The 24,758-nt window shown below is 35.9% G+C and overlaps 1 protein-coding gene across 3 annotated transcripts in view; it reads right to left on the bottom strand.

The window, feature by feature from the left end:
- Positions 1 to 24,758, bottom strand: part of LOC150080582 (prenylated Rab acceptor protein 1) — an 89,453-nt gene that overhangs the window by 27,348 nt on the left and 37,347 nt on the right. For all 3 annotated transcript variants that reach the window (XM_090381122.1, XM_090381120.1, XM_090381121.1), the window contains exons 4-5: positions 19,340 to 19,437; positions 5,530 to 5,631 (exon numbers count right to left, since the gene is read on the bottom strand). In XM_090381122.1, coding sequence (XP_090237248.1) covers positions 5,530 to 5,631; positions 19,340 to 19,437 — 200 coding nt within the window. The remainder of the gene's footprint in view (positions 1 to 5,529; positions 5,632 to 19,339; positions 19,438 to 24,758) is intronic.

Genomic DNA, 24,758 nt, shown 5'->3' with positions numbered 1-24,758 from the left:
TTCTCTACTTCCCTGAGTGTAGTAGTACCACACAGTTGGTACGTTTCCCTTGGGTTACTGCTACCCATATACAGTACTTTGCATTTGTCAATGTTAAACTTCAGTTGCCACTTCTCAGCCAATCAGTCTAACTTTTTTAGATCCTGTTGCAGTAACATACTGTTTACTGTCAGTTACAACCATGCCAACATTCGTATCATCTGCAAATCTGGACATTAAGCCTGATATACCTTCATTGATATCATTTATAATTACACAAAACAATGGGCCCAGCACTGAACCCTGGGGAATTCCACTAATAACATTAGTCCAGAAAGAGTAGCATCTACTTATTACCAACTCTGTCATCTCCCACTTAACCATCCCTTTATTCATTGTAGCAACTTGTCCTTAATGCCATACTGCTCCAATTGGTACAGCAGTCTTCCATGTGCAACAGTTATCAAAAGCTTTCCTGAAATCTAAGTACATGATATCAATTATTTTTTTGCATCCAGTTCCTTTGTGACCACATCATAGTAGCCAATCAAATTGGTCAGACAAGACTTCCCCTTAACAAACCAATGCAATGTTTGAACTATTACTGCAGTCTTGTCTAGATGATCCTGCAACGTTTCTTTAACCAGTGACTCCATTATTTTCCCCAGAATGGAAGTTAAACTAACAGGTCTATAATTATTTGTGTCACTGTTTGAACCCTCTTTGTGAAATGGGAATACGTTTGCACATCTCCAGTCCATGGGGACCACCCCTGAATCTAGGGATGCTCTTATAATTATGGCTAAGGGTTTGCCTTAGCCATAATTATAAGAGCTACCTCCTTCAATATAACTGAATAGATTCCATCCACTGCAGGTGCCTTTTTTTATGTTTAACTTCACAATTTCTCCTCCACTTTGCTCTCCATTATTACAAAATCATTTAGCTCCATGTTAGAATTAAGCAAATTTCTGTCCACCCCTTCCTTACAGAATTCTGCATCTGTGAATGTAGATGCAAAATACACACTCAGTTTATCAGCTATCTGAGCAGGATCATCAACAGTTGAACCATCGATATCAAGTAGACTAATCCGATTCATCCCCTTCCTTCTAGAGTTTACATATGTAAAGAAGTCTGTTGTTTTTCTTTGCACGCTTTGCCAAGGAATCAGCCTTTGCTTGTCTAATCTCCTTTCTGACTTGATTACAGACTAGCTTATATCTACCACAGGTTTCTGTGTCACCTGATAATTTATATGCATCCCATGCATTTTTCTTCTCTGCCACGAGCCTCAATTCATCTGACATCCATTTAGGTCTAAATTTTGAACAGTATTTCTTAGTTGGTATGAAAAACCTAGTATTTCCAAGACTAATTCCTTGAAGGCTTCCCATTTAAAATTTGCCATTTTTAACATCATTAGTGGATCCCACTGTATAGAATTAAAAAAAAAAAAACTGTCTGAGACCACTGTAGTCACCTTTACGAAAGCAAAATCCCGTGGTAGTTATATCTTTAAGTAAATCCCACATTAGTACACTGTGATCTGTCACATAGTAGTTCCTTTATCGGCAAATTCTTATTGCATGAATAATCATTGCTGATAATCAGATCAAGGGTATTACAGTCAGTCCTCGTATAACACATGTTTACACTACACGAATTCGATCATACACGATTTATAAATAGGGGAACGATATCTTATATAACACGAACCGAATTCGCTTATGCACGATTCGCCTTTGTGTTTACCAGAAATGGCAGTCGAACACAGAATCACCCCCAACCGAACGCAACAGGAATGAAGAGAAGATTCTGAAAATGTATTTATGTTTTTTTTATCAGTGAAGGGGAAACACATTTCACCATAATAACGTAAAAACCAACAATTCCAGCTATCGGTATAATTGCAAATGCAATTAGATCGAGTTTACTACCAGTTTATAAGATTCCACTAGCAGAAAGGCAACTGGAAATTGTTTTATGGTAGTAACCCCTAGAAATGTGCTTTAGTAAAATGTGAGGTGTTAATAGTGTATCTCTGCCTTTACGGTGTTGTTTATTCAGTTGCTACACGTGCGCAGCTTTGTTTATGTGTATCAAGCGTGCCTCCTCATTTTGTAATTGTGCTTTATTCCCTAAAAATGAGTAAAACACTTAAAAGGTGTGAAAAGGAAGCGTTCTGGTGAAGACACTGCAGATTCAGAGAGAAAAAGAAAAGCAATATCGATAAACAGAGGCGAACTGGGTCAAAAATTATTACCCGGGAAAATTTATAGTGGCCTCATACTACGGTTTATGGCCAAAATCACACCGGCCTCCGACCCACCGGGGTTTCCCCGGTAAGGCTTATGGCCAGTCGGCCTCTGTCGATAAAGAAAAAATATGAAATTGGGAAATTGAAATTGGCTTTGAGCAAAATGAAAGACCATGTGATATTGCACGTACTACAGACCCAAATGAGGCAAGGCCGAGAATTACGAAGAATGCAGAGAAAATAAAAACAACTTTGATAGCAGGAACAATTCAAAGTGTAATTAAAATCCATTAGATTAAGACAAAGAATTGGAAGAGATGGAATGGCTGTCATCTATTTGGATAGAAAAATCAAACAAAAAACAAGTTTGCTTACGATAGAAGCAAAAGCATTAGCAATATTTTATTACATAATAGTCGTAATAAAATACTTACGTATTTTATTGCGACTATTTATTGTGTTTGGTAATGTTTTGGTTACAAATGTGTGTTCAATCTTGGGTGGTCAGCACCTAACCCTATTTTTCCCATAGGGCCTGTTTATATTGCACGAAGGTTTCTAGGAACAACTATCGTGCTATACGAGGACTGACTGTACTCCCTCTTGTTGCCCCTCAAACATGTTGTTATAGAAAACAATCCTATAAATCCACAAAGTCTTGCTGGTGTGCAAGTGAACAACCACAAATTCCAGTCAATATCTGGAACGTTATAATCCCCCATTACAAGATATTCTGATTTACTGGTCCACTATTTCTCTGCACAACTGTTTGTTGTACTTATCAGTCGTTAGGCACCTAACACACTCCTACTCTCATTTTTGCATTTCCCAATGCTTATGTCACACTAAACTGACTCAACATTGCACTGTCTATCAATGTCAACTAGATGCACTTCCTTAGATTTTGTTTCCTAACTAACGGCATAACCCCCCTCTTGCCTTCCTATCCTTTCTGTACACATTGTACTCCCCAAATTCCAATTCTGCAATGCCTATATCTGTGTGACACCATGTCTTTGATATCTCAACAATATCTGCCTTTGATGTCTTGAGCAGCACTTCAAACTCAAATTTATTTACTATATTTCTAGCATTGGTATACATGCAAGTATGCATGCTCCTGTTCTTACTCTTAGTTATCTAATACACCCCATGTATTTACTTATTCCAATTCCATGATGACTCCCGGCAATTCTTGAAATCTCTGGCAACTTACTCTCTAGGCTACTGTTCATTCCAATAGAAGCAGTGAAAGAATCACTTTTGCATCTGCACGAAGCTACTGTTAATCTTGTAGTCTGTGAATCTCCCCAACCTAGAAGTTTTTCCGATTAAAAACGACTGCAATTTTCTCCCCTTAGCATGATGTGCAAGGGAGAGGAAATTGCAGATTTTGATCACCAATTTTATCGCTCTTATGAATATTTTAATTCTATTTAGATTCGCGATTTTGACAAAATGTTTTCCAGTACATGGGGGTTTGATATTCCTGGGGTTGGGTTGGGGTGTGCTGTGCTGACCCAGTGGGTGTTGGATTACTCGTGGACTGATAATATGGAACAAGTTATGAGTTTTAAATTATTTTTAGATTAATTTAACGACAATGTTTTATTATTTCATAATTCACCAAAAGGAGAGTTGATCAAGAAGAATTCCTTCCGATGGAATAAAAGGTAACTCCTTGTTTATTCTTAAATAATAATAAATAACAGAGTACCTGTTTTGATGTACAGCTCATATACACCAAGCTGCATGTCTATTACAGAGGCAAAAACAAAAAACTCAGAGATACTTGTGAAAAATTGAAAAAGATTTCGCACTCATTATGAATTCTTTAAGAATTGTTAATTTTTTTTTTTTTTTTTACATCCTCCAATAGGAAAGTTTTTTTATCCTCTGAAATACATTTATTACCATTCTCTTCAAATTTAGTGCACACATTTGGACACTTCAAGATGTGCACCACATGTATTGGGAAATCACACATTTTGTATCATTAGCAATCAATGTTTCCCCCTCCTTCCCACAGAAAAAAACAAATAGAATTACATATGCTCCTGCAACTAGAGTATGGTTGTATGAATTCTTCCCAATTTCATGCACAATTCTTAGGGAAGTAAATAGAAAAATAAAATTTAAAAGTACTGTATAATGATGCTAAATTTTAGCAAGACATTAGCAAATTTTCATCATAACAGTGTTTGCCTGTAGAGTTGCAGCTGTCTTTGCAAATTATACAAGCTATTCACAGGATTCCATACCTCAAAATTCAGGCTTCGAATTTCATTGTAGATATAATTTGAATAATCTGTAGTAAAATGAACATAAAACCCTATATCATTAATCGGGGAACTGCAGCAACTTCGAAATACATTGCATTTCAATTAATCTAATGTCAAATTAACAAGGATATACTGTTACCACTCTGTCTTCTGCCACTCAATTATCCCTTTATCCATAGGATTAGCTTATCCCTAATGCCATACTGCTCCATTTTGTAAACCAGTCAGCCACCCTTGTGGAACAAAATCTTTACTGAAATCTAAGTACATGTTATAATTATTTTGTGTATCTAGTCCTTTGACTACTTAATAGTACCTGACTATCAGACAAGATCTTTCCTCAACAAATCCATGCTACAACTGCCAAACTACTGTTTTTTTCCTTTTAGTAAAAAACTAGTACACGACAGTAATGTAGTAAAGTCAGTGGTTAAAGGAGTAATGTAGGAAACTTCATTCCTATATTACTTGTACTTTGGGTGCTAACCTTGCTTTACACAAGGGAATAATCACCTCTTTGAGGTGATTATTCCTTTAATCACCAACAGAACCACATGGCCTAGCATCCTGCCTATATTGCTTAGATAGCAGCTAACAGCTCTCAACATCACTTGTTGCATTTAAATTCATATGTGGTATAAAATGTTCAATCTGAGATATCACTGACTAAAACAAAATGCTTCTGACACTAAAAACTTAATTCTGTAACACAGAAGGATAAAGCGGGGAGAAAAATAGTAATTGTACCCAGAAAGGTATTTGTTTTTACACAACAGGATGGTATTTATTTTATTTCATTATGACATTTCAACAATGTGAGAGCATTAAAATCAAAAAAGTAATATTCATGTAAAACTGTCGCATTATGCACCTATCTTCTTCCTTATTCCATTAATATATGCAGGAAAAAAAAAAAATTTAAATTTTCATCACAAAATGCATCCTGCAGGCTACATATAATGGATTAAATGAAATATTACATCTGAACTGAATTAAAATTTTACCTACCTAGCACCCAAAACACTACAGCTCCTGCACCCGCAATATAAAATAAAGGAAATGATATAACAGACATAATTGCATATTGTTGTGCCAGAGTCACTTCATAACCTGTAATAAAGGGATTCACAAATTTTATAAGGAAATTAATACATAATGCTTAACTTTATTTTTTGTATATCAAGTACAGAGCAAAAATTATTATCTGCTATAATTCTAATTTTGGAAGCAATCAGTATTCTTTACATTATACAGAGATGTGTTGAGCAACAGGCATGACATTGAGAATTTAACTAAAATTAAACAAGTTAAAAGAAACAAAAAGAAAATAGTCTTTCATTTTCTATTTAAAAAGGTAATCATATTTACTATTCTGAACTAATTCCATAGCAGATCATAGAGAAGAATTCAGAAATGCTGCATAAATTAAGTAGATTAGTACAGTGCACATGCTACAAATAATTAAACATCCTACCCTTTTTGTTCCTTATTTTTAAGTTAATGATAAATATAATGGAAAGCAACTTCCTTTGTTTGTAGCCAAAAACCTGTAAACCAAAAAAAGTGAGACAACTGATGTGCAATACTTAGAATAAGCTTAGCCAGAGCTGTGGAGCCGGAGCTATGGAGCTGGAGTCGGAGCCAGTAAAAAAAAAAAATTGGCTCCTTGACTCCAACTAACTTGGTCAGTCAATCATGAGGTTGGCACATATGTCATATGCTTTGATGCTTCATGGTGTAGTTTCATTTCCCTGTTCTTTTTATTTACTATTTTTTTTTAAAATTTAATGTCTTAGATGGTATGAACCAGAGCTGTAATGCTCAATACATTCTACGTTAATATCAATATTTGTAAAATAATAAGAGGAGTTTACTCAATATAGTACGTAGAACACTTCCATATGATACTCTCCAGAAATTAAAAAGAAAAAAAAAAATCGAAAAACTTACATTAGAGTAACAAATAATTAAAAAATTTTTTTTTTTTTAATTTAAAAAATAAAAATCAATTTAACAGAATAAAACTCAATTTAACGAAAAAATTGCTAAAACGATTTTCCTTCTTAACGAAAAAATCGTTTTTGCAATTTTTTCGTTAATTGTGTTAAATTGATTTTTAATTGTATTAAATTGAGTTTTAAAAAAATTTTAAATTATTTGTTACTCTAATGTAAGTTTTTCGATTTTTTCATTTTAATTTCTGGAGAGTATCATACGGAAGTGTTCTACGTACTATATTGAGGTAAACTCCTCTTATTATTTTACAATTATTTAATGTCTAAACCAGTGAGTGGTTTTCGAATAATGAACATTTTATTTCTTCAGAAATAAGAATGTGTGGAAGCCCTCTACAATGAACAAAGGATCTAGAACAAAGTCTTATGTATTTGAATACTTTATGGTCATTGAAGATGATAAATAATATATTTGCACATGCCAAGTGAATGACACTGATGGCAAGATTGACTTATGGAGGAAAAATTAGTAAAACTTTGACAAATAAAATCAGTGTTTCAACATATGCCCAACATACAAGCGAGTACCTTTAACTAGTGAGAGGCATTCTGAAAGAGTTTGAAATGAGAAAAGAGAATGTATTGTGCATTGTGACTGATAATGCTCCCAACATGTCACATACCATTGAGAAGTTAAAGACCAAGAGCGAGGTGATTCAATAACAGATGAAAGTGAAAGAGATGAATCAAGTGGTGAGACTCCAGAATTAGAACCTGATGACACAGAAGCAGAACTGGATTTAAGAGACATCATGGATGAAATTTCAAGCCTCTTGAGAGTCCAGCACATGCATTGTGGTGTTCATACTTTACAGCTGGCAATTCGTGATGGCTTAGGAAATAAACATGCAACTGCTCTTGTAAGGTGAGACAGGTTGTACTAGCTGCTAGAAAGCCAAAAATAGAAGCAATAATTAAATGGCATACTGGAAAAGTAGCAATTTTGGATCAAGCTACTATGGTGGGTAGTAAATATATATGATGGACCACTTAATGGAACTCATGGTGTGGACGGGTACTGGGAAGCATCCTTCCTGGTAGCTAATTGGCCAGAAACAACACACACACACACACACACATACACACTGCAAACAGCACTACACTCATTTCTGGCCATTGTACAGAGTTTTGTATATCATCACAGAGAACCATGGCTGAGATGAACTAAAGTTTAGGGGCTGCCTTACGTAAGACAATGCATGTCCACATATCCTTATTGACATGGCCAACCCTGAACTAACACTAACAGAAGTACTGTGGCACCAGGTGCAGAAACTTAAACTTGCTTTACTAACCACATACTACTACAAAGAAAATTCAAGGTGAAGACTTGACTCCTGGTCAGTTTCTAAATGAGTGGAAGCCTCAGATCTACTGCCTCTCCAAGATATATGGTCCCATAGCTGAAGGTGTTGTGACCTCCAATGGAATTGAAGGAAAAATCTTTATTGGGAAATTATGTAATATTAGCTAGTGTTTATGTTGATCTCAAGTACAGATGTTTATTAACAGATGGACAACAAAGCAAAGCAAATGAAGTTACATGATATAGCACTCAGAATAAAGAAACCCTCAAGAATGCCCAGCCCCAGATGAAATACAAAGAAATCTACCATCATCATCAGCTAATACTAATTCTGAAGATGAGTTTGAAAAGATTATTGATTAAAGACTGGAATTAGAAAAAGGCATACCACGTTACTCCTATTAGTACATTGACTAAATTCAAGTTAGAAGTAAGTGTCCCTCACTGAAGTAAATTGATCGTCAATCAAAGATGTCAGTAAGAGATTCAATATTAAAGTACCCTAAAATCATACAAGATGTTGTACAACTTGTGCTTACATTGCCCCCCTACTTTTCAGCTCTAAAAATCATTAAATCAGATTTGAAAGCATGAATGAAAGAGGACTTGCTTGAGGCAATCTTGTTCTTAAGAACAAACTGCTATACATAATTAAAAATTTGAAAATTCAGTTTTTAAGGGAATTAAAGTTAATTTGCATGTTTTTATATGCATGTATAATTCAATGTGTTTTCCTATAATGCAATAAGTTGTTTTCAATTCATAACCCCAGGGACTCACATCTGGTGAGTATGAGCTTGGCACACCCAGGGTCCTGAGCTGGATATCATCATTCTTCTTTCTTGGTGATTCCTTTCTACTTTTTTTCTTTCTCTCTCTCTCTCGCTCTCCTCTCAGGGTAACTCGGGAATTTTTTTTGGCTGGTGCAGCACAAGCCTAAAGCTTCCTTGCACCATATGGCCAAATAATAATAATTCATTCATTTTTGTCCCGTTTGTTCATTAAATTAAAGGTCAAATTAACTGTGTATTTTTAGCCTATAATGTAAAGGTCATTCCAACAGTGTTTTCGTTTGTCAGTTGGGCATGATCATTGCTCACTTCAACAGTTCAAAAATAAATCAAGATTTTGATAAATTAAAGGAGCCAGAGCTCAAGCCAAACATTTGATAACTTAAAGAAGCCAGAGATGGAGCCACAAAATTTTCTTCTAGCTCCACAGCCCTGAGCTTAACCAAGACCATCTGAAATCAGTAAAGTCAATTATTAGCTTTCAAAGCAAAACTATGATTGCATTATTCCACTGCTTAGGCGTCACACCTTTTCTAATGCACTTTGTGAAGAGCCTTGCCAGTTTTTGTGTTATGTCTCTTCCTCCCAATTTAAACAACTCTACAGTAACTTCATCCCCCCCCCCAGGGCTTTCTGATTCTTCATTTTCTTCAATGCATGTTCTACCTCATCAGGAAGAATATTGGGTATGTTGTATGTGTTGCTACTTTGCAATCCATCTTCCCCACTGCTGGCATCATTCCCCTGCTCCTTGTATAATTCTCTATAGTAGTCTTCTGCTATTTGAATTATGCCTTCTCTGCTGTTTATAAGTACACCATCGCTATTCATCAGTTTCAGTATCATTTGTCTTTCTGTATTACTGCTCATGGCTGCTGATTTAAATCCTTTGTTTTCCTTTAATGCTTGTTCACTTTTCTTGTGGTAAATCTTCTTATGTCCTCTCTGAGTCTCTTTCTAATGGCTTTGCATAACTCAGTATACTCAATTTTCTCCCTGTCAGTGTTTTTCTTGCTTTTCATTTGTCGTCTTCGGTTCATCATGACAAGTGTTTCTTGACTAATTTTTTCTTCTTTGGATTTCTTTTTCCCTATAGATTTCTTGGGCTTTATCACTTTCAAAAAGTTGTAATATTCCTCGTCGATATCTTGGTCCTCAGCAGTCTGCAGAAGCTCAAACTTGTTCTTAAGTTCCTGTACATACTGCTTTTTCTCCTCTTCTGTTATCTCAAAGACCTTTGTATTATTTACTCGAGTCAGTTTTTTCCTTTCCTACATCTATATCAAGTGTACATCTTACCATTCTGTGATCACTTCCAACATTTACCTTATTCAGGACGGTAACATCATTCACAATATATCTTCTGTTAGTGAGGATGAAGTCGATTTCATTAGTAGTTAATCCATTTGGACTCTTCCATGTCCACTTTCTGTTCACCCTTTTCTTGAAAAAAAGTGTTCATTACTGACAGTCCTTGAGATTCTGCAAATTCCACAAGTCTTTCACCTCTTTCATTTCTTTCACCAATTCCAAAATTTCCTATAGTTCCCCTTTCTGCACTGTTTTGTCTTTTTCCAACCTTAGAATTGAAGTCTCCCATAATAATAGTGTAGTGGGTTTTCTGCTCATCTAGAAGACTCAATTTCGGCGTACATTTCTTCAACCTCTTCATCATCATGGCTCGATGTTGGTGCATAAATCATTATAATCTTTATCTTGTACATTAGCCTTGACACTCTTGGTGATGTACTTTTGAATTCCAAAATGTTGTTTTTAAAATCTTTATGGACCAGAAACCCAACTCCACCTTCACTCCTTTTACTGTTTCCATTGGTGTACAGCAGATTTCCACTTGATAAACTTATAAGTGATTCGTTTCTTCTTCTTGTTTCAGCCACACCGATGATATTCCAATTCACATTTTCTAATTCCTTTTCCAGCTCTAATATCCTGTTTTCACCGATGAGTGATCTTACGTTATAACAGGCCAAGTTCAGTTTCCGTGCATGGCAGCCTGGTCGTACCCAGAGATTCTTAGCACCCTCTGCTTCCACTCTGATCCTCTCGCTGCCGTAAGAGGGAGAGTGAAAGCTGCTGGGGACTGGGGGCCATTTGTTTCGTCGTGCTTTCATATGCTGGAGGGTTTGGTCTCTCCCTCTTTACGCTGACTAGGCGTCTTGAAGAGAACCACTCTACACGTTCGTTGCCACCTAAGTGACGTAACAAGGCTTACCATCGAGAAGGTGTGCATGAGTGGATTTTAGGGAGGCAGGCCAACTGGACTTCTCCTAAATCTTCTGTAATAGAGATATATTGGATCCATCAGTGTTTTAGGCTGAGTGTCTGATAACACACAGGATACCTGTTCCCCTCTAAGCCCCTTGATATTGCACATGCTACAGACCTAAATATCCAGAATACACATCCTAAATACAGTCAGTCCTCGTATAGCACGATAGTTGTGTTCCTAGAAACCCTTGTGCAATATAAACAACAGGCCCTATGGGAAAAATAGGGTTAAGTGCCGACCACCCAAGATTGAACACACATTTGTAACCAAAACATTACCAAACACAATAAATTATCATAATAAAATATGTATTTTATTGCGACTATTACGTAATAAAATATTGCTAATGCTTTTGCTTTTATCGTAAACAAACTTGTTTTTTGTTTGATTTTCTATCCAAACAGATGACAGCCGTTCCATCTCTTTCAATTCCTTGTGTCTTAATCTAATGGATTTTAATTACACTTTAAGTTGTTCCTGCTATCAAAGTTGTTTTTATTTTCTCTGCATTCTTTGTAATTCTCGGCGTTGCCTCATTTAGGTCTGTAGCACGTGCAATATCACATGGTCTTTCATTTCGCTCAAAGCGTTTCACAATTTCATATTTTTTTTCTATCGACAAAGGCGGACTGGCCATAAGCCTTACTGGTGAAACCCCGGTGGGCTGGAGGCCGGTGTGATTTCGGCCATAAACCATAGTATGAGGCCACTACAAATTTTCCCGGGTAAGAATATTTGACCCAGTCCGCCTCTGTTTATCGATATTGCTTTTCTTTTCTCTCTGAATCTGCAGCGTCTTCACCAGGACGCTTCCTTTTCACACCTTTTAAGTATTTTACCCATTTTTAGGGAATAAAGCGTATTTACAAAACGAGGAGGCACGCTTGATACACATAAACAAAGCTTAGCGCGTGTAGCAACTGAATAAACAACACCGTAAAGGCAGAGATTAACACCAATATTTTACTAAAGCACATTTCTAGGGGTTACTACCATAAAACAATAAAAACAATTTCCAGTTGCGTTTCTGCTAGTGGAATCTGTTATAAACTGGTAGTAAACTCTATCTAATTGCATTTGCGATTATACCGATAGCTGGAATTGTTGGTTTTTACGTTAATATGGTGAAATGTGTTTCCCTTCAATGATATAAAACACAAATACATTTTCAGAATCTTCTCTTCATTCCTATCGTGTTGCGTTCAGTTGGGGTGATTCCGCGTTCGACTGCCATTTCTTGTAAACACAAAGGCGAATCGTGCATAAGCGAATTCGGTCCGTGTTATAAGATATCATTCCCCTATTTATAAATCATGTATGATTGAATTAATGTAGTGTAAACACGTGTTATACGAGGACTGACTGTATATACTATATGCATTACATTGTCATCACTGTAGTTAAGATTTTAGTTTTGCGTTTCAATAGTCTATATTGAGAACACAATCAAAAAATACACAATATGAATGCACTGGGATATTTTTAAAGGTCTTACTTTTTCTGGTAGTTTTATGAACTCTGCATGTATTTTGCCACCATACTTGCTTAGTTCGTGATTCAGTATTTCTTCTCTGCATATTAATTCAAACAGTTCAGATTTATTCCTAGAGAATACAAGTTACTAAAATTTCTTCATTTTTCAGTACGTCTTGATTGCAACTTCTTCCACATTTAAATTACAGCAACATTTATGGTGCATAAAGACTCCATCCAGTTATTTTCTAGGGAAACTAAGTTTTCCACTGGATAACTGAAAATGAGAATGGCAATTTGCACTGTTCAAAAGCAAAACTTGCTTGTTTTGTTCCCTCATTCTTGCATAAAATGATGTTAGCCATTCTTTGTTTCAATGTTAACTGCTCATCATTCACACATTCTAAAATCACCATCATTAAATAAAAAAATAAAAAACTTTCCATTTGACCCCTCATTTATGTATAAAGTATTTAATCATTTCTGTTGAAACTTTACATGCTGTTTCAGAGCCACAACACCAACAAACACAAAATCTAAGTTTACAAGCTCTAATATAGAGGAGGAGGATTCTACATTTGATATTAGAGACCACATACAAACTTGCAATAATTTACCTTAATGAGGGGGAGCTATCCCCCTCAGCTCATCCAACACACAATATCCACCGTTAAAAACAGTATTAATAACCCCACCAGACAGTCACAAGACAAATACTCGCATAGTTCTCCCTTACCATAGTGAACTCGCAGCACAATTCCGACGTACATTCAAAGATACCGACATCTCCCTCACCTTCTCCACTTACAATAAACTAGGTTCCCTATTTAATTCTTACAAAGATACACACAAATATCCCATCAATGATCTCAATAACTTAATATATCTCATAAAATGCCAACCGAACTGCAACACCTGTTACATCGGCAGCACTACCACCAAATTCGGTTCCTCCACAACTTCCAATACCCGCGCATACTATCACTTCAGTTTCAAGACAAGTCAATCCTGCACTGAGTTAACAACCCATGCTCAAACCCACAACCACACCCCCCTTGTTGACTCTGCCATCACTATTATTAAACTTAGATCGAGCTACAGAATTCTTCAATATGAAGCCCTCACCATCGAATGGTACCGACACCATTCTGATCTTAACATTATTAACGCTAAACTTCCTTCAACCTTTCACCGGCTTGGAACCTCTTGCAGCTAAAGTTCCCACGTGTCAAAAAGAGCAACATGGGAGTTTAGATAAACTTTAAATACAACACGTGCTCACTTCTCTTCCATTTGCCAACTGATGACGGTTTACTCACGAAAGTCCCTCGTAACGACTATTGGCACCACCGGTCTTCTCTCTTTTTTTCATTTACGTTTTTTAACCTCTTTATGACAACCAAGGATTGGAGATCTGCATTTCTACTTCCTTGCGCTCATTTTAAAATCTGTTTAAAATATTTTCATCCCATTCCCCGCCTTAGTTCTTTTTAATGCTTCTTCCAACCTAAATTTAACCACCATCTACCAAAAAAAAAAAAATTTTATTGCAGATTTATACAAGGTAAGTACCGTTTTCTAAGCATTTGCTATTCATATTTTTAAGTCAGATTTATCATGGTATTATAAGGTTACTATAATTTCACTATTGTCAAACCTTAATGCAAATTATGAGGTCTTGACCACATACTTTTATAATGAGGAAATTGAACGCTGAAGAAAGACGGTTGTAGAACAGATTGTGTGTAAATTTGCCTTTAGACAGCAGGTGGTTGATTGCCGGAACAAACTTCCATCTGTCATTGTGGAAGTAGATAGCTTAAATAAATTCAAGGAAGAATTGGACAAAATTTTGGAGCAAGTGGAGGGATAACACGGGATTTTTTTTTTTTTTTTTTTTTGGCTGATACTGTATAAGCTTGCTTTCTCACATCATATGCCTCTAATGCTAATGATGCTTGCAATTTTGGGGAACACTTTTTTATGTTGGGTAAATTACAGTGAGGATGTTAGGTTGCACTCTCAAAAAGGTGAACTTGCATTCTTGTTCCATCATTCTTAAATGAAATAATATTAGCCATTCTTCTATGGATGATACCTCATCCACACATTTTTGTTCACTTTACACACAACAGGAAGTTCAATTAAGTTGATGTTCCTAAAACATTGTTCAGCAGTACTTTCTATATTTAAATGTTTTCAATTTCTCTAGTTCAGAGTTTCCCAAACTTTTTTTAGTCACAGAACATTTTTCATCTCAACATACTCACAGAACACTTTTCATCTCACAACATACTCACGGAACAAGTTTAGCAAGAGCCAAAGAACTGCTGCTAATATTTTATTACATATGGTGCACTGCACATCAGGAGCATCTTTATTTCCAACACATGTAAAGCCAAAATTCAAATAACTGTCATCATACTTTCGTTTTGGTCTTTTATTAGTTGGTTCCTGTTTTTTCACTTCGAATTTCTGAGGAACAAAAGGCTGCAATTGTTCATCCTCACTTTGAAGTGCAACAATATTGTGTTCATTTTCATCGAGCAAGTTGCACTACTAGAAGTACAGTCAGTCCTCGTATAGCACGATAGTTGTGTTCCTAGAAACCCTCGTGCAATACAAACAACAGGCCCTATGGGAAAAATAGGGTTAGGTGCCGACCACCCAAGATTGAACACACATTGGTAACCAAAACATTACCAAACACAATAAATAATCTTAATAGAATACTTATATTTTATAACGATTAAAATACGTAATAAAAATAATATTATAATTTTTTATATTTTCTATTATTATTATATTATATTTTATTATAATATAATAAATAATAAAAAATACGTAAGTATTTTTTACGAATAAAATACTTACATATTTTATTACAACTATTACGTAATAAAATGTTGCCAATGCTTTTGCTTCTATCATAAGAAAACTTTTTTTTTTTTTTGTTTGATTTTCTATCCAAACAGATGACAGCCGTTCCATCTCTTCCAATTCTTTGTGTCTAAATCTAATGGATTTTAATTACACTTTGAGTTGTTCCCGCTATGAAAGCTGTTTTTATTTTCTCTGCATTCTTTGTAATTCTCAGCGTTGCCTCATTTAGGTCTGTAGCACGTGCAATATCACATGGTCTTTCATTTCGCTCAAAGCATTTCACAATTTCATATTTTTTCTCTATCGACAGAGGCGGACTGGCCATAAGCCTTACCGGGGGAACCCCAGTGGACCGGAGGCCGGTGTGATTTTGGCCATAAACCATAGTATGAGGCCACTATAAATTTTCCTGGGTAATAATTTTTGACCCAGTCCGCCTCTGTTTATCGATATTGCTTTTGTTTTTCTCTGTGAATCTGCAGTGTCTTCACCAGGACGCTTCCTTTTCACACCTTTTAAGTATTTTACTCATTTTTAGGGAATAAAGCACAATTACAAAATGAGGAGGCACGCTTGAATATGGCGCAACTGAATATGGCGCCTCCGTAGCCAGGTGAGGAGCAGCAGTGCTTAGCACACGCTTCTTGATTAGACCGCGGTTCGAGCCCATCACCACCAAATACGGAGGATGCGGAAAGGTCATGGAATGACCACCGCATATCCTCGGAGCAATATAGCCTTAGTTGCTAATGCTCCTAAAAACCAAATAACAACAACAACAGCAACTGAATAAACAACACCGTAAAGGCAGAGATACACAATTAACACCTCACATTTTACTAAAGCACATTTCTAGGGGTTACTACCATAAAACAATAAAAACAATTTCCAGTTGCGTTCCTGCCAGTGGAATCTGTTATAAACTGGTAGTAAACTCGATCTAATTGCATTTGCAATTATACCCATAGCTGGAATTGTGTTAGTTTTTACGTTATTATGGTGAAATGTGTTTCCCCTTCACTGATATAAAAAACAAATACATTTTCAGAATCTTCTCTTCATTCCTATCGTGTTGCGTTCGGTTGGGGTGATTCTGCGTTCAACTGCCATTTCTTGTAAACACAAAGGCGAATCGTGCATAAGCGAATTCGGTTCGTGTTATATAAGATATCGTTCCCCTATTTATAAATCATGTATGATCGAATTCGTGTAGTGTAAACATGTGTTATATGAGGACTGACTGTACTTTGCTTCTTGTTTTAAAGTTCTTTTTTTCAACCACAAATCTATGGTCACATATTTTAGTAATAATATTTCGTAATACTAATAATTATCAAAAACAATTTATACAAGAAAGCGAGTTTAGTTATATCAGTTCTCTTCCTCCTCTCCTTCAACCCATGTACTCCAGGCTAAATCACATATAAATGGCATATTAGATCACTATATTGCTACTTTTTCATAGGTGTCATTACCTCTACATATACTGCTCTATGCAAAGGCCACCAAAATAAAGTGTTCTGCAGTCTGATTATTAGCCTATGCCAGTATATTAATAACAGAAAAAACAAATGTTAAAAATCATGATACAAAAGTAGTGTACACTACAAATATGCAAAATTAATTAATTAATTTTTTTTAATTATGATTTTTCGCAGAACACTTGATCACACACGGAACACTAGTGTTCCGCAGAGCACAGTTTGAGAAACACTGCTCTAGTTATAAATCTGACATCTTTCACTAATTACCAGCAATACATTCTTTTTAATCTGTTCACTACATCTCATGCACATAAACATCAAATGGTACCTCAAGTGCTATATAGGCAGTCAATATACAACTGGTGTAAAATTAAAGGCACGTGAAATGAACCACTCAATTCTGTCAGCACACTGACTGAACTCTGGACTTATTAGCATCAATGATTTGTTTACAGCTTGGTAAATTATTTCATTTTTCTGCTTGTGTTGAGATTAGTTTATTATTATTATCCATGTGGTACAAGGAAGCCTGAGGCTTATGCTGCATCAGCCAAAAAATTTCCGAGTTACCCTGTGTATGTGTGAGAGAGAGAGAGAGAGAGAGAGAGAGAGAGAGAGAGAGTCAGAAGTAGAAGGGAATCACCAAGAAAGAGAAAAATGATGATATGCAGCTCAGGACCCTGGGTGTGCCAAACCCATACTCACCAGATGTGAGCCCCTGGGGTTAAATGTACATAGTATAAACATTTGATAAAATTAAGTTGTGTTCTGATATACATCTCCACCCAAAACACAGTACTCTTTTAGCTATGAATTCCAGATGTTTATTTTTTGACCATTATTTATAAATTTTTGTAATTATTTCCCAACGTTTCAAAAATTAAGGCCCACCAAATGCATTGCCTCAAATATAAAGGTGTGGCAGTACAGTTCCTGGACTGATGCAGTCAGGTTTCACAAGTTTGTATTGTTGTAGTTCAAACTTCCTCCAACAGATGGTAGTACAGAGATTGTACAGTACGCTGACATGTTGAAAGAAACAACCAGTTTCATTAGTAGAATTAATGTTCCATGTCACAATTTTGCAGCGGAGCAACGAACCAATAGCAAATTTTGTTTTAAACTGGGAAAATCTGCATCTGAAAAAATGCATGAAATGTTAAAAAAAAAAAAACTATATATGGTGATGAAACGTTAAGTCATACAGGTGTGTCTGAATCATATAAGTGGTTCAGTGATAGACATGAGGATGTTCGTTGACCCAAGAAGTGGGCAACCACTGATCTCTCGAAATGAGAGCAGTGCTGCAAAACTTGCAAGAAATTATGGCAGGAGATCATCGTTTGACCCTCACAATGATGGGCTGATGAGTGGATATGAATAAGGAGACAGTTTGTCAAATTCTGCATGAAGCTTTAGGGAAAAGGAAGGTGTGTGTAAAATTTGTGCTGCACAGCCTCAAGTTGTTGCTTCTGCTCAAGGATGAGCAGAAGCAACAAAGTGTCACCATGCAAACACTTCATTCAGAATACACACACACAAAAAATCCGTTTCATAACTTTCAATAAATGAACAGTCTATATTCATGAATACAATCTACCATAGTTTAATAATAATGTATGCCTCCTGCTTCTCCAGAAAGTTATTTAAAAACAGTATGGATCTCTTCCTGCTTGTAGGAAGCAAATCAACCATGGAAAAACAACCTAAAAGTCTGAGGTGGATGGAGGAGAAATCAAATACAAAATGTAAAATTTCACTGTCTATTAGGAGCCAATCAACAAGACTGAAAAAATACAATACACAGCTAAACTCTTAACTTGTAACAAAAAGGAAGACAAAAATTACAGGAAAAATAAATCACAGTTCAATTAGAAACAAAAACTGAAATTAAGCAGAGATAAAATTAGAAAAACTAAATTAAAAAACAATGGCAGGCCACCTTATCAAAGAAGTTGAAGCTAAAAATGGTGAGAGAGGGTAGAAGAAATGAAGAATATGATTTGGAATCTAAATTTTCAATGTACATTTTGTTGGTCCCTGAGAGGATTTCAGGCCTGATTCTGATTACAACCCTCCCCACCCGCAAAAAAAAAAAGATCTTATATAGAAAGTTTTGGTACATTGTGAATGTCACAATGGAGTAGCCCGAACTCCAAAATCATAACCCCAATCTTTTTCAATATTACGATGTATTTAGAATATCCTTAGGGACATTTATATCAAATTTCATGTTTAACCTATTTTCCATCTACTTGCCATCCCCCATCCTATCCAACTTACTAAAGTTTTGATACACACTTCTTAAATATAATACAGAAGTTTAACTCTAAGTAGTACACTTAATAATCAAACATTCCTGAAAATAACAGGAAGCACATATTACTTAGTATAATATGGATTACATGTCAAAATTTTTTTTTCATTTGTTATAAAATTTCATTGAAATACTTAGGATTATTGCTCAAGAAAACAATTGCAATTTATTGAAAAGTGTGTTAATCCTAACAAAAGAAATGCATGCCTTTCAAGGTATTTACACTATGATATAAGCTCACTAATTTTCCATTGCTTACCAATAATAAAAGCTGGGCCCTTCTCACTTTTCAATTTCAAAATATAGCAGGCACCAAAAAAGGTAGCAATAGCTATTAGCAGAAGGGGAGATGTAAGGCTAAAATGTCAGAAAACATTAAAAATTAGAATGCACAAGTTATGATATCACAAGTATAAACTGAGTACATCAAAATTAATTTTAATATACCAAAGCTGTGGTGTTCATGTTTTCACCAACTAATGAAAAATACCTTCACTACTATTAATAGCAGTGTCAAATAATGTAAGAAAGCAAGCTTATATACCATCAGCAAAAAAAAACAAACTCTTCATTTACCCATCCCTTCTGATAATTTAACGCTTTAAATTTATTCAAACTATCCATCTCCACAAAGAGGCTTCTGAACCTGTATGCAGTACTGAAGATGCAGCCTAACCAGTGTCCTATAAAACAGAATAATCACCTCCACGTCCCTGTTGACAAAATTCCTGTATATTATTGACAGAACACCACAGGCTATCCTAGCAGCTTGTCTGCTGCCCAGAGTACTTTACTTTATGTCTGACAATACAATTACCCCTGGGTTTTTTTTCATTCTCTACCACCCTGAATTTGGTACCACCCAAAATGGTATGCTATTGTGGGATTATTTCTACCAATACCTTACATTTATCAATATCAAAATTCAATTGCCATTTTTCAGCCATTTGCCTAATTTATTCAGGTCCTGTTGGAATAACATTCCCTAATTACTGTCATTAACCAACCTGCCCACCTTTTGTAGCATCTGCAAACAGACATTAACTTGATATTCCTGTGTCAATATCATTAATAAATATTAAAACAGTGGTGTGCCCAACATCAAACCTTTACGGACTCTACTCATAACATTATTTCAAGAAGGGCGGGGTCCATTAATAACTACGTATTCTGTCTTCTGCCAATCAACCATCCCTTCACCCAGAGCAGTAACTTACACCCCAACCACTAATGCCACACGGCTCCACTTTGTACAGCAGTTATTTGAGTGAAATTGAGTCAAAAGCATTACTGAAATCTAAGTATATGATGCATATATATTTATATTTCAGTAAAGTTTTTTTTGCAAGCTAACTGTAAACAGAATGAAAACAGATTTTTTTTTTTAGCCAACACAGGTATTCACAAATAAAAAAAGAGGAAAACAGATTTTTTGGAATAAAGTAGGAAGATCTTTGAAGCTACAGAGCATTAGAAATTTCTTTGGCAACATATACACTTTATATTAAAATACAGCCTATAAATTATCTACCAAATACATCATGCTTTCAAACATAAAAAAAAATATATATATATATATATATATATATATATCAAAAAATCATCAAAAAAATTCAAATGTCATTTCAAACATCATGCTCAGCTATGATTTTTCTGTGAATGTCTCTCTGGATTATCAGAGACAGACTGATTATGACTGCTTCAAGAAAGATGCTTTTGACTTTGCCCTCTTCAGAAATGCTGAGTCAGTTTTCTCGTCCACATACTTTTATTACAAAAATGTTGCCCATTTCCTTGACAACAGTCTCCCAATAAAACTAAATCTCCTTCAATAGAGCATTATATAGTTGACTATTTAGTTCTGAAATCTGAAACACAGGTGCATCACTTGGCAGGCCACAAGATACTAGTCCCTGACAAGCTCACTTACATTTGTTCCTATCTAGGGCAAGACTCATTTGTTCATTGACTCAAATTCTTCTAGTAATGTACCAAGTTTTAATTTGAGATAGGTACACTCCTTACATCGTGTGCAAAGAAAACAATCGTCAGTCGAGTTAGATTTGTAGTAGTAGTAATAGAGGCATGTGATGCAAAAAGGCAAGCATATAAGCTTATGTAGCATCAGCCAAAAAAAAAAAAAAAAAAAAAAAAACCCAACAATTCAAACAAACATTCCCTCTAAAAGTTTGTCCAGTTCCTCTTTGAATTTATTTAAGCTATCAACTTCCACAATGACAGATGGAAGTTTATTCCAGCAATTAACCACCTGCTGGCTAAAAGCAAATTTCTACACATCTATTCTACAACTGTCTTTCCTCAATTTGAATTTATGCCCCATCAGGTTTGTAATCAGAGCAAGAGAAAGAATCCCATCAGGATTCAGCATGCTCAACCCATTAGAGGTCTTATACACATCGATCAGATCACCTCGCAAGTGCCTAGTCTCCAGCCATTGCATGTTTGCACAACTTAAGCCTTTCTTGGTAAGAGGATCCCTTCATTCCCCTCACTAATCTTGTTGTCCTTCTCTGTACACAGTACTCAAGGCATGGCCTGACAATTGCCTTATACAAATGGATAATCACCTCCTTATCTCTGCTCGCAAAATTCCGGTATATCATTGACAATACCCCATGACCTGCTCTTGCAGCCTGTCTGCATTGGTCAGAAAACTTCATATCTAACTGCACAATTACTCCCAGATCTTTTTCATTCTCCGCTACCCTAAGTGTAGTACCACACAGTTGATACATTCCTCTGGGGTTACTTCTACCCGTATGCAGCACCTTGCATTTGTTAATGTTAAACTTCAGTTGCCATTTCTCAGCCCATCTGCCCAAATTTTCTAGATCCTGTTGCAGTAGCACACTGCCATTACTGTCATTCACAACCCTACCAACCCCTCTAACATCTGCAAACTTTGACACTAAGTCTGATATACCTTCATCAATATCATTGATAAATATACACAACAACAGTGGGCCCAACACCGAACCCTGTTTGACTCCACTAATAACATTGGTCTACTGGACCAACTTTAGAATACATGCCACAGGCTATACAAGTGATGAACTCATGACTGCACCAGAAATGCCTACAGGCATTTCCATTCTGAGTCATGTCGTCCTTGTACAGTGTATTGACAGTGGATGATAACAGAATTATTTAAGTAAAATTGAACTTAAATTAAATTACAAATTTTAAATTAACAAAGTATTATAGAAATTAATACGGTTACCAAAACTTCATCCACCAGTGGAGTTAAAATTAGCTAATAAAGTTACTGGTGGGGGGAGAGAAAAAAATTTGACTTAGCAGAAATATTTTAGAAATTAATTTACAAAATTACTGAAATAAGATTTATAAATTACAGAAATTAAATTTAAACAAAAATTTTGTCTACCAGACACCTGATCTTAATCTCTTTCAGTATATTTCAAAAAATATATATATATATAAGAAATGGTGAAAGGAAGAAATAAGTAGTAATTTAAAACTATAACAACTTGTGTTCACTCATATAAAGGGTCAAATTATTAAAAAAAAAAAAAAGCTAACTACAAGGAGAGGAAAACAACTGTGCTCTGGCAAAGTGTGTAGCATGCTGTGGTGGTTACACATAGAATGTACTGGCAGTGCTCATCATCATGCTACAGACTTTGTTGCAGCACAGTTTGCTTTCCTCTTTTGTATTTGTGAAAAAAAATTATTACATATATGGACCAAAAATACCCTCCCTCCCATGAGAGGCTAGAAACTAATCAAGCAACCCTTGTATTCTTAAATTTAACCTCTGGAAAGTAGTCACATTCAGGCCAAACAGGAAAAGCCAGGATTAAATAGTTGAACTAAAACAAATTAGCATAACCATAACCCTCACAGACAAATAACTAGCTCCCACAGGAGCTAGTTATAGTCTGTGAGTGACTCCATTACCAGGGAAACAGGAAATATATCATGCAACAAAGATAGGTGGAATAGGACCGACCAGGGTATGTCTCCCAGAGGCAAAAGCTGATGACGTAGACCAGATATCTTTTAAGGGCCCAAAAGGTGATATTGTACACTTGGCACAAATAACATTAAGAATAGGAGATCTGTGGACTTACTTAACAAGTACAGGTCAATGTTGAAAAAAAGGCATGAATTAAGGTTAAATTTGAAAGTGTCTGCAATTCTGCCCAGACACAATAGGAGGGCATGTGTAAGAGTCTTGTCAATCAATTCGGCCCTGGAGAAATTGTGCAAGGCTCATGGGTTAGAATTTTTCTCAGCATGGCCTTTGTTAACAGGAGAGACTGCTTCTACAGGGATGGAATACACTTAAATAGAAATGGTGCAAGAATATTTGCTGATGCTATTAAGGCAGTGTTAGGAGAGTCAGAAAACTGCTAGCTTTGGGGGGGGGGGGTTCAGAGACAGATTACCAGAGGTCACAGGCGAAAGCGATTCTTACACCGCTTCTACTGGAAGGAGCAACAGCATGAAACATAAGTTGTTGGGGATCTCAAGATCTGCCAGGTGTCATTATGGAACAAATAAATACATGGGCTGTGTTAGGGTAACTAAGAGTAAGAACAAGTGCATGTATACTTGCATGTACATCAATGCTAAGAGTATAGTAAATAAATTTGATGACTCTAAAGTGCTGGTCAAGACATCAAAGGTGGATATTATTGGGATAACAGAGACATGGTGTCACACAGATATAAGCATTGCAGAATTGGAATTTGGGGAGTACAATGTGTACAGAAAGGATAGAAAAGGATGGGTAATGTTGTAAGTTAGTTAAGAAATACATAAAATCTAAGGCAGTGCATACAGTTGACATGAGTGGACGGTGCCATGTTGAGTCAGTTTGGTATGACATAAGCACTGGGAAATGCAAAAATGAGTAGCAGTGTGTTATAGGCCTAATGACTCTGATGAGCACAATGAACAACTGTACAGAAAAATAGTAGGCCAGCAAATCAAAATGTCTTGTAATGGGCGATTTTAACTTTCCAGTTATTGAATGGAACTTGTGGGTTGGTCACACTCACACCAGCAACATTTTTGTGGACTTGTAGGATTGTTTTCTACAGCAACATGTTCGAGAGACAAACAGAGGGAGTAATACTCTTGATCTGATTATTAGCAGTGATTATTCATGCACTGAGAATCTGCAGATAAAGGGACCACTAGGTGGCAGTGACCACAGTGTATTGAGGTGGGATTTACTAAAGATATAACTACCATCAGTGGTAAAGGAAAGGGTTTTTGCTTTTGTAAAGGTGCCTACAGTGGTCTCAGACCATTTTTAAATTCTATACAGTGGGAACAACTGATGATATTACCAACAGCAAATTCTAAATGGAAGCATTCAAGGAATTAATCTTGAAAGCTACTAAGGTTTTCATACCAACTAAGAAATACTGTTCAAGGTTTAGGACTAAATGGATGTCAAATGAACTAACGGGATTTGTGGCAGAGAAGGAAAATACATGGGATGCATATAAATTATCACGTGACACAGAAACCTATGGTAGATATAAGCTAGTCTAATCAAGTCACAAAGGAGGTTAGCAAGCAAAGGCAGATTACAAGAAATCTTTGGCTAAGGATGCAAAGAAAAACAGTAAAGACTTTTCTTATGTAAACTCTAGAAGGAAGGGGATAAATCAGACTGGTCCATT

The sequence above is a fragment of the Mastigoproctus giganteus genome, chromosome 9, assembly GCF_048544385.1.
Source record: "Mastigoproctus giganteus isolate SK-2022 chromosome 9, ASM4854438v1, whole genome shotgun sequence".
NCBI classification, from domain to species: domain Eukaryota; kingdom Metazoa; phylum Arthropoda; class Arachnida; order Uropygi; family Thelyphonidae; genus Mastigoproctus; species Mastigoproctus giganteus.
Note: the sequence above shows the minus strand (reverse complement) of the source record. Positions and strands in the feature narration are given on the sequence as shown.